The sequence below is a fragment of the Mizuhopecten yessoensis genome, unplaced genomic scaffold (genome assembly GCF_002113885.1).
Source record: "Mizuhopecten yessoensis strain PY_sf001 unplaced genomic scaffold, ASM211388v2 scaffold10529, whole genome shotgun sequence".
Classification (NCBI taxonomy): Eukaryota; Metazoa; Mollusca; class Bivalvia; order Pectinida; family Pectinidae; genus Mizuhopecten; species Mizuhopecten yessoensis.
Window position 1 is genome coordinate 660,420 of NW_018408592.1, and position 11,929 is coordinate 672,348.

General features: G+C 37.7%; 1 protein-coding gene and 1 long non-coding RNA gene across 2 annotated transcripts in view; one reads left to right on the plus strand and one right to left on the minus strand.

The window, feature by feature from the left end:
• LOC110460957 overlaps positions 1 to 280 on the minus strand; it is a 29,222-nt gene extending 28,942 nt beyond the window's left edge. The window contains exon 1 of the long non-coding RNA XR_002464068.1: positions 163 to 280. This is a non-coding gene — a long non-coding RNA (uncharacterized LOC110460957). The remainder of the gene's footprint in view (positions 1 to 162) is intronic.
• Positions 281 to 7,727: 7,447 nt separating this feature from the next.
• Positions 7,728 to 10,279, plus strand: LOC110460955. Its single transcript, XM_021514192.1, has 2 exons — positions 7,728 to 9,420; positions 9,511 to 10,279. Exons 1-2 carry the CDS (start codon positions 7,728 to 7,730, stop codon positions 9,756 to 9,758), a joined length of 1,941 nt encoding a protein of 646 aa, XP_021369867.1. The 3' UTR covers positions 9,759 to 10,279.
• Positions 10,280 to 11,929: the final 1,650 nt, after the last annotated feature.

Consider the following 11,929-nt stretch of genomic DNA (forward strand, 5'->3'; position numbering starts at 1 on the left):
TAACTAACACACCGGTCTGTTCTGTATATATCAGCCACCATATACCAGTGCCTATGATATAACTCAGCTGACCGCTAAGCCTGTTTACAATAGTGACTGAATAATAACATTTGTCCTACGAAATTCGATTTGTTATGTAATGAATCGTCCATGGTCATTTACCTGCAGGCAAGGCCATTGACAAGGTGTTCGTGAAGTGAAATCGTGAGTGACGCTTGTGTTATAGCGTACACATTCTAAAGGTCACAGAGCCCAAACTGCGGCAGGTAGGTTGTTAGGACACCCAACATCGTTCACAGGGCCCAGGAAAAACAAATCATTAAAAAAAACCCAGCACCTCTCAAAACTGGAGCCTCAAAACTCGTAGGTGGGTAGGTACTTGCTGCGATAACGTAGCTTTCTGACGACGAGAGATTTTTTTTATATATTGCGTCGTCGGGGCAGAGGAGGCCGGGTATTCATATTAGTACTAGGTAGGTACATGTAAAAGTGGCCCGCGAAATGAACAAACACGGTAATAAACCCTACAACGGAAAAGGAAAGCCCTAACGTAGTAAGCAAATGTTTGTAGGAATAAGGTTTTGTTCTGTATTAACAAGGACGGTGAATCTTACCCTCCAAATGAGCAGGTACATGATAACTCGATGCTCGAAACCAAACTCAACGTAAACAGTGGCGATACATACATGTTTGCTGGTATGCTCAAGCATACACTAACATTTTCAAGATTTCTTTGATAAGATATTTTTATTTATTTATTTTTTTATGATTGAAAGGAAAGTAATAAAAAAAAGTCTTGATAATTTTAGTCTGATAAAATAGTGTTGCTATGTTATGTCTATACACATTATATATTTATACTTCGTTTGTGTACCACTGTACACTTTTGTGGTACGCTTCTGCGTTACACTTTTATTGTTCGTTTCTGTCCTATTCTACAGCCAAAGGCGGCCGTGGTACAATTTTAAACAGACATTGGCCTTTTGACATTAAAAGCTTCTGGAATGATCAGCATTCAAAATTTATCACAGTAATATGATATGAAACCAACCCTTACTTTTAGGAATTGTACGGTAGCACTACAGCGCCCATTCATTTAGGTATTCCAAATGATTAAAATAGTCGTTCAATTAATGGTTATTTTATTGTTATAAACCAGCGTCTGTAACGAGTACCAAATAAGTAAAGTTAAAATTGACTTTTCGTAGCTTGTTATGTTTTATTGCGATGACTATTTTTACCAAACAGTTGGGCCTTACTGCATGGTACCGTATTCCTTGGAAAATTAAATCCATGGATGGCGTTGACAATATGTATTGTTTGCGTTCTATGCAGCCAAATTAAGATATGAAGACGGTAAGAGATGGGTCGGACCGTGTTCATAAATGGGACTCTGTTCCGTTTACTTTTAAAGATGTTTACTCAGCAATGAACACGGTCTGAAAAGACACACAAAGTATTGGTAAATTGCACAATAATAATTAGCATGAATTACGTATAGAAACTAATCATAATCATTCCTCTAACGTTCACTTTTCCTTAACATAGCTTTTATTTGTCACCAATTTCTATAGCTCACTTCTTTTCCAAACTTTTTTTTTTACTTCTGTATATTGTTGAACTTAAACATGGGCCCCACGAGAATGGAAGGAGAAGCGGTAAGGTACATGTAATTACAAAACAAAACGCGTACCGGAACATGTAACAAAAATGTATGACAAATGTATATCAATTTAAGTCTCGTTATACAATAGAATTGAACGATCACTGTTTATGTAAAAAACCTTTTTATCGAAACTGTAGCTCCCATGGTAAGATCGTGACCACCTTAAGCCACTGTATCTGTTCGTGACGGTGACAATTGATGCGAGACTCAATTTAAACGAAATGCTATCGCCAGTCAGCGTAAAGTACACATTATGAAACATTTCTCGTGTCCATCTTCGGACACTTTCAGTCTTTCTGTAAGCGAAATAAAAACAGCGATCTGGACATCGCCTCGGGCCCAAGAGATTGTGTATTTCTGATAGTCAATCACGATTTGACCACTATAGGTAAGCGTGGACGAAAGAGCTACTGTCTCCAACAGGTACCCGTTCTGACGTCACTGGTCTGTGACTGGCCTTATTAGACGGGGCACTTTTCAAATCGATCACTTTTTCATAAACGACAGGACGAACTGAACCTTTTTATTTCAAGATCCTACATCGGTATTGGGGTAAGTGTCGACGGTATTTGGTTTTTTCAATTTGTTATTATAGTTTCTATCAAATCCACTGTTTTAACTAATGATCATTGTAAACTTCTACTGCAGCTTAACTAATACACTACTGAGTCCTATTTACTAACACGTCAATGAGTCTCTCTTAAAGGATGTTTTACCTGCAACCTAATGTTTTATTTAGTTCACTAAAATGATTTAAAACTTAGTGCTCCTAAACTTATATATTACTGAGCGCCCACAAACTAATGTTTAACTTAGTTCACTTGAATAATGTATTACTAAGTGCTCCTAAACTAATGGATTAATGAGTGCCAGCAAACTAATGTACTACCGAGTCCAACGTAATTAATATATTACTGACTTACATGTAGTAATGTATTACTATGTCCAACTTAACGAATACATTACTTCGTTTCACTAAACTGATGCATTGCTTAATCTCATTTAAGGATCCCAGTCCCACTGTACTGGGATTTTTCGTATGGGGCCATGTCACTTACAATGTCATCTTTATTATTATTATTTCCATAAAAGTCCCGCAAGTTGTAGTTTTCTATTCAGAAATGAGTTATCAAAGCTATAGTTATGCTCGAAAAAAACAGTATCAAGTGCGTTTAGTTACAGTTTTTACGGTCTTAACGAACTAACTTCGTTACAAATGTATTTATGTGACCTGTATGTATGCTGGACCATACAAACTGATGTAATTAACGTTTTCACTTTGCAAGTAAATACTTATATTTGTGATTTAACGAGTTAAGGTTTTACAGTGAACACAAACTTGATACTATTCTTATGTGACAAATAATATTTTTACCATTTTCACTCTAAATCTGAAAGCACTCTTAAGCTGTGCGTTGAAATGAAGACGTCACTGATGTTTTCCACTTAAAATGTTTCGCAATAATAAAACGACAGGGATTCAATGACGCCTCGATTGACAACGCCCATTAAAGTTGTTTATTAGGAGGCACGGTAGTCTAGTGGTAGGACGCCGGGCTCGTAACCGAAGGGTTGCGGGTTCGAGTCACGGCGCGGCACTGTGTTGTATCTTTGAGCAAGATACTTTACTCCGCTTGTTCCAGTCTACTCAGCTGTAAACGAGTACGTGGTTGGGCAGTGCTAGAATTGTTGAATGTGCTCCCCAGAGAGTTGAGAAATATATTGGCTGGTTGTAAAGGCCCTATAACCACGGATAATAATTTGTGAACCGCTTTCAGACGATATACGAACTAGGTTGAATAAAGCGGTATATAAGAACCTCGAATTATTATTATCAAATATTAATTTTCACTTACAGTGACGGACTATTCAAAGACAGTTTAGTGAGAAAATAAGAAAAGTATTATTTGTCACAGGAGAATAATATTTAGTTTGTTTCCAGTCATTATATTATTATATGAATAGTAATCCGTATCTTTTTGTACGTATTTAATGCATTAATAAGTATGTTCTTATGAAATCATCTTACGCCCCTCTCGCTGAAAATCGGAGATTGAAAAAGAATATGCCTGATTTATCGAAAGAGGTGGCTAATGTGAGAACCTCCCGAGAAATGGAGATTTTCTTTTGTGCCTTCTGCTTGGGGACATAAAAGCGACCAAAACGTCTGCTGCATTGATTGCAAATTTGGGATCCTTTTAATTTCTATCTCCTCTAAATACAGTTTCGTTCCCTAGCGCCTTACACTTGGCAACAACTCGCTTTTGGTGTTGGTTGTTCGCCCAAGCGATGAATGTTAAGTATATAGTCCCCTTACGGAAACACATGGCTTTAGTGGCTGTCATGTGATGCTGTCGTTTTTGTCTGTTAACTTACCAGTAAATATAAGACAAGTAATAACGATCACAATTCAGTTTGTGTGGGGATAAACGTTATCCCAGCAGCCAAGGTCATNGCCAAGGTCATACGAGGACGGGTGCCAAAAAAAACACCATGGATAAGAAAAGAAAGGGAGAAAAGAAAATGTAGAGATCTAATGGAGGCGGCAGATATTTTTTCCCCTCTACAATGCCCACCAAGCAGAACGCACCGAAGAAAACCCTCGATTATGTAGGGGACCTCATTAGTCGCCTCTTACGATAATGCATTGGCATACAGCAGACCTATTTTTTTTCTTATTTCAATTTCTGTATTTCCAAACGCAACAGATAGCATATAGGAGTTATAATATACATGTACATACAAGTAAATATTACAATCCATTTATATAAGATGCAGGAGTGTAATTGATATGCAGAAGTGTAAACAACTAATTCGTATCACTAAACTTTATGTAGTTAGTAGACCATTAGATATTACTCACTGTGTAGTTGTCTATGGGACTATGTATAACGCATATATATAATATACTTTGAGATAGTCCCCATGAAACATATTTCTTTATGATAAGGGCAAATAATTGTTTTTTTTTCCGTTAACCTACCTACCGCTAATGTTTTTGGGCCTAACCTAATTGTTTTTGGTAATTTTCAAGGAGGCACTGTGAAAATAAGGATACTTTTCCTATGTAAACCTTATAAAACGAAAAAATGAATTAATTACCTATACCTTCTTAGCCTAGCTGTTTTTCGTACATGTATATGGAAACAAGAATGATTTTTGTTTGACCTAATTTTATTTGTTTTGTTCTGGCAATTTACAATATTACAATACAAAACGTTCATCACTTAAGAATATTAAACGGCATTGATCACAAATGCTGGACACAAAACTATAAGATATGCACGCACTTTATTATCAGTAAATGTCGTGACAAATTGATACCAGTGCCCGAAAGCGACAAAAAAAAATGTCCGTGCAGCTATCCTAAACCACGTTTAAATCTGATTACAGGAAGCTAATGTGCAAACCATTGGATTATTCCCAGAGTTAAGACTCACCTTCGATATATGGTCAATTGAAGTTACAAAGAACACTACGATTTATCTCGCCAATCCGTACGCCCAGTATTTAGCTTGATAGTCGGTTGTTCTTTCACTAAATATAAGTGCTTTACAGCTCCTTCAAATGTACATACAATGTAGATTGGAAATAAGCCGTTCATATTCAGGGAACAGACCAATGGTTTCCATTAGTACAATATTGTCTTGCCATCCGATTTGAATGCGGTTCGGACAGCGGTCCTTGCGATAATATATTTTGTCTTTTACGAACACTAGCTGGTACCAATTTACCACATTATACCACGGCCTAAAGTATGGTATATACACATCATACATTTTGTTCAGCACCTCTGATCATTAATAAAGAAAACGTGTTATTTCGTTAATGGACTTTGTTTCGAGTAAATAGAATTGACCACCACACGTTTTTGACCAGGTTTTATTATTTTGGCAACTGTACTTCAAATGACCCCAACAAAACTGACCAAGTAGGAAATTGGGTGTGTACATTATTTATGGGCCTATAGGCACGAAGGTACATTTAAATTAGTTCACGTTCTACTGATAACAATAATACCTGCCTCAGGAACTTTCTGATACAAGTTTGCATGAATACAGTTTAAGGCTAGACGTGTGGGCGTATCACAAACACACATACACATTGGCACCATCACACAAGGTCAAGAGAATAGAATTCTATCATAAAACACCTTAGCCTTAGTGTTTGACAGTTATATCAAATTAGTTAATTTAAGGGGATATAATAAGTATACCATCGTACGCATTAACTTTACTACTACAGTGACAAAATAAAAGTTGTAGAAAAATAGAATTATAGCATATCACGCCCACTGCTTGACATTGGCATCTCATTGGTTGATTCACCTTAGCCTGACAGCTGGAAAATGATATCACAGACGTTAAAGAGAACAGAATTATACCAAGTACGTCTTAGCCCTACTTTGCCTGACAGAAACATGACATAAGTTCAAGTGAACAAAATTATACCATAACATGACCAGATGCTTCACAGTGACAATACATAGGTTGATACAGGAGACTAGAATTATACCATAACACGTTTTAGCCTTACTTCTTCACATCACACTGACATCACATAGGCTGAGTCTAAAATATAATTATACAATAACATGTCTTAGCCTTACTGCTTCACGTTGACATCACATAGGTTGAGTCTAAAGAATATAATTATACAATAACATGTTTTTACCTTACTGCTTCACATTGACATCACATAGGTTGAGTCTAAAAATATAATTATACAATGACATGTCTTAGCCTTACTGCTTCACATTGACATCACATAGGTTGAGTCAAGGGAATATAATTATACAATAACGTGTTTTTGCCTTACTGCTTTACATTGACATCACATAAGTTGAGTCAATAGGATATAATTATACAATAACATGTCTTAGCCTTACTGCTTCACATTGACATCACATAGATTGAGTCAAAAGAATATAATTATACAATATCATGTTTTTATCCTTACTGCTTCACATTGACATCACATAGGTTAAGTGTAAAATATAAAATATACAATAACATGTTTTGCCTTACTGCTTTACAATAACATCACATAGGTTAGGTCTAAAATATAATTATACAATAACATGTTTTTGCCTGACTGCTTCACATTGACATCACATAAGTTGAGTCAAAAGAATATGATTTTTCAATTACATGTCTTAACTAGCCTTACTGCTTCACATTGACATCACATTTGTTTATTCAAGGGACTAGAAGTATACCATAACACCCCTTAGCCTTCTTAACAGTAACATCATATAGGTTGAGTCAAGAGAATAGAATAATACCCTAACACCTATTAGCCTTACTTCTTAGGAGTAACATCATATAGGCTCAAGAGAATATAATTTTACAATAACACTTCTTCGCCTTACTGCTTCACATTGGCATTGCATATGTGTATTCAATAGAATGGAATCATACCATAACACGTTCATAACACGCCTTAGCCCTTCAACTTTACAGTGACGGACTATTCAAAGACATTTTTGTTGCATTTCTTTGTTCCATTTCTTACTAGAAGCTTGAAGTAAAAAATATATTCAATATTTATTGATCATATCTCGAAACCTGACCGAAAAAAATATTATGAATTTTTTTTTCAGAAAATTCGTTTTGGATGCAACTTTTTGTTTCAGTAGCATTACTTGAGATTTCAGGTAAATTCACAGGAAATTAATTTTAAATGAATGAAAAATAGATAAAATGCTGCTGACCTTTAATTCATATACCGTATGCTTAACACATATACCTGTTGACAATGCTATATAGGTCCTATACAATTTTATGCTACAGATGTATACAATAACACACCGTCTTCTTTTAAACGTCTGAAAGACCCATAAGAAAACGTTTATTTTGTTTTGTTTTGAGTTTCACGTCCTCTCATTTGAAGACTGATGTATAGGGAGACATAAACAAAAAAACATACGNTATAGGTAAGAGAGAAAAAGGATAGTTACATATACTTTACCACATATATTTAAGTTTGACTATACCGGTAGTATTCATGTCCTGTATACCAACCAATAGAGTAACGATATACCTATGTTTGTATTGCAGACATGTGGCGACTGACTGTATTCTGCCTCGGGGTTGGTCTGTTGGCCCAGGCCTACTCTGTTGAATCCGAGGGATCTCACAAGGAACTCCTCCAGAGATTACTCCGGGTGCTTACTGAGAAGGCTAGTGAGGACGCACTAAGAGAAATCACGCATCAGTTTGAGGAACGTGGGAGTGGAAATAATAAAGGCGGCGATAACGATGACAACGCTGAGAATGACGATGACGCGGATCTCGGACGTTTACTGGAAACGGTGCAGAGAATATGTACTGAGGCAGATTTCGACGGTGTTCCCGTATCGGTAAAGCAAACACTGGAGAATATTTGTTCCGTCCTCGACGATGAGGACAATGAAGGTGAGGATGAAGACTCGGATTCATCAGAAGACGAAGAAGACTCGGAATCATCAGAAGACGGAAACGAAACAAGGGGTAAACCAAAACCATCTAAACTTAAGAAGACAGTTAAAAAAGCTTTAAGCTCCCTTGATAAATCATGCAAGGCTATTCAGAAATCGGACGCTGGCACGGGACCGGAACGCGACATGTTAGAAGAAATTTGTGAAGCATTAAATGACGGTAAAGGTAAAAGTAACATAGACGAAAGACGTAAAGATCCCAATGCAAAGACACTCAAGTCATTTAAGAAAACATTATCATCCCTCGAAGATTTGTGTGAAAACGACGCTATCGACACTCTAAAGATGAAGTTTCGCGGAAGACCAGTTGGTGAGATCTTTGATATTGTCTGCAAGATAATATCAGGCGGACCTAGTCCAACTGAAGAGCCGAAACCAACTGGTGGACCAAAACCAACTGGAGAACCAAAACCAACCGACGAGCAAATAAAGCGCGCATTAGGCATGTTGAAGAAAGCATGTAAAGCTATAGAAAAAACAAACGACGGACAAGGTCCCGCTCGTGTCGTCATTGAGGAAATTTGTCAGTCAGTGACAGGAAAGGGAGATGACGACAAAAAAACGAACAGTTCAGAACAAAGGCGCGGGAAAAAACCTGGTGACAATGCACGCTTATTTCAGGATACGCTGGCAGCTCTGACTGATATATGTGACAAAAGCGTCCCCGCCACAAAGCGCAATAAAATGTGGGGCAAAACCTTTGATGATCTTTTTGATACAATCTGCGACATTATAGATGGTGATGGCGTTTATCCAACCGGAGGACCAAAACCAACTGGAGGACCAAAGCCAACTGGAGGACCAAAACCAACTGGAGGACCTAAGCCAACTGGAGAACCCAAACGAAGAGGACAAGTTGGCGTTATGGAAAAAAGACGGAAACCCAAACCAACGGATATCAAAAAGCAAGTAAAACACGCTATAGGCTTGTTAAGCAGAGCGTGTAGGGTCGTTGAGACATCGAGCGTGGGAATTGGACCCGCCCGCGTAGTTATCGAAGAAATTTGCATAACATTAAATTACGATAACGACGAAGAAGAAAAAGAAGAAGGCGATGAAACAGAAAAACGTGGAGGTCCCCTTGGCAAATGGCGATTATTTGAAGATGCAATATCAGCCCTAAGAGACGTGTGTGAAAACGATGCTATCGACAACCTTGATATGCAGATAGGCGGAAGACCAATCGGTGATATCTTAGACGTAGTCTGCGGTATAATTGATAGTGAAGACGAAGGCGGACCGAGTCCAACTGGAGGACCCAGACCAACTGGAGGACCAAGACCAAGTAGAGGACTCCAACCAACTGGAGGACCCAGACCAACTGGAGGACCAAGACCAAGTAGAGGACCCCGACCAACTGGAGGACCCAGACCAACTGGAGGACCAAGACCAAGTAGAGGACCCCGCCCAACTGGAGGACCAAGACCAACCGGAGGACCCAGACCAACTGGTAGACCAAGACCAACTGGAGGACCCAGACCGACTGGAAGACCAATAGACAGAAAAGTCAAATTCTATATCAGTGTGTTGAAGAAAATTAATCAAGCGTGTTCTGATAATGATGACACCTCAATAGATGCCCTTCTCCAGGCTATCTGCGAAGTTCTTAACTGATGCATGTCGCCAAGACATTTTTATATATAACAGGCACTTGAATATAATATAACACTGGGCATATTATAAAAGGCACCTTTTATCGTAAGCGAACTTAAAATTTAATCACGGTAAAAAGTTGATATGTTTAAATGTATAATGAATCTTATAAGGTATCTCGTGTAAAATTTTATTAAATACAGTAACAACACTGCTACTGAAATAAATATTAAGCTGGCTTGCTATACACGTTTCCTTTTCTGGGTTATGCTACAACGATATGGAATCAGTTTCCAAACCAGCACAATATTTTCGAAATAATTTTGTCTGATTTTGTTCTGAAATATCCAGGTATGATAGATTTTGTGTTCAAATTATCTTCGGTTTGCGTTTTTTTGCGATGAAAAGTGAAGGATGAATTTGAAGATTGAATAGAGAATGATGTCCAAAAAAGAAAGACATGAAAAATGTAAGGGAGGTCTGTACACAATATAATTCGACACAAATCTCCAGAAATAAAACATATTTTGTATGTATAAAAAGTCTTCTTGTCAATATATGTGTACAAACGCAAACGTGTCCACACTACATGAATCTCCTACGTCATTGGTTCCTAAGGTACTCTAAGGTCGTTAGAGTTATCTCTCTTCGTATTGTCAAACGCACTATATGCTGCATTTTCATGGACGCACAGAATGGAGGGAGAACATGATATATACTGACAGGTAGAGGGACGACCAGGTAAAGGGCAACCGACCCATCCTTTATGTACCAAGGACTTTTCCTGAGTATCAATACGACCCATGACAAGTGTTTGATTGCACATTCGTGACGATAATATGTATAACGCACCAAATTTCGATTGGGATCTTATCTTTCCCCATCCATCTTTACCTGTGTTTCTTTTCGTGATCTTTATATATATATTAAGGCCTCCCGTGGCGCCATCTCACTTTTGGCTAGATTACATAACGGTCGCCCCTGTGAGAGTATCCCCACCCCATGTATTTAGGGAAAGCGCAACTTGCGTCTGGTGTTATAATGTGAAGGGATACAATACTGTGCTGTGTAGGAGGCTTCGACAGGGCATTACATTAAGGTAGCGCTCTAATGTCGTCAGATTCGCGCTATCGCAAGGGGCTAGGCACATATACCAACTTATTGCCTCCAGCACATTCGAATTCAAGACACACATACCTCCATTTGTTATAGTGATCAAAGTGCAGACTTTTGTTTATGTTAAAGCATGAAACGAACTATATGAGCACAATCTATTACATTGCTTATTTTTAACCGGTAAAGGGAAACTACTCTGCATTGACAATCGTTGCTGAAATAACCGTTGAACAGTTCAGTTTAAAATGGGTTGTTCTCGGAATGTAGAAATACGCTTATTTTTTTGTAACATATTCTATATCAGTGTAAAGATATAACCCATCTTGACTAAGTTTTGACACAAAAACACATACACACAGGTAAAAGTGTACCATGGTACACAAAGATATGAAAATTCAAATAATTTTGTACCATGCGCGGTAAATAAAGATTATAAACAACTTTACCAAAAAACTCTTTACTTTCACATGTATATGTACCAACAGCCGATATTAGCCGGCATAGTTATTTGAATTTTCATATCTTTCTGTACCGTGGTACACTTTTGCCCGGTACAAAGAGATATGAAAGCTTCTCTCCTTTTTGTACCGCGATACACTTTTTCCATTTCTTTTTGTACCACCTACAGTACAAATAGATATGAAAAAATGGTACCACTAGAGCATCGGAATGTTGTTATCGGACACTATGACCAGAACTGACCCCGAATAGTAAAGCCCTAATTATAACGTCAAAACAAGTCGTAAAGTTCATTAATCACATCTGATGAAAACAGAGTTAGTTGCAATTGTGTAAGTATTGGGGTATTGACAGGGTCTCCAAAAGGGATACAGGACTTCTGTATATTAATGTCACATTTCAAAACAGACAAGCCAGTTACAAAGGGTTGGAGGACTATGACAAAAAGCCGCAGGCAGTGGTCCTAAGAATAACTAAGCTCAGACAATTTCGATATCAAGCGTTGAAAATGTGACTGTGTTAAAATGATAGCGCCACAAATGATATTCAAGTCGATTTTAGTTATCAGCGATGACGCAGCGTCTATCGTCCGTCCGTCATTCAGTTTGACTGAACGA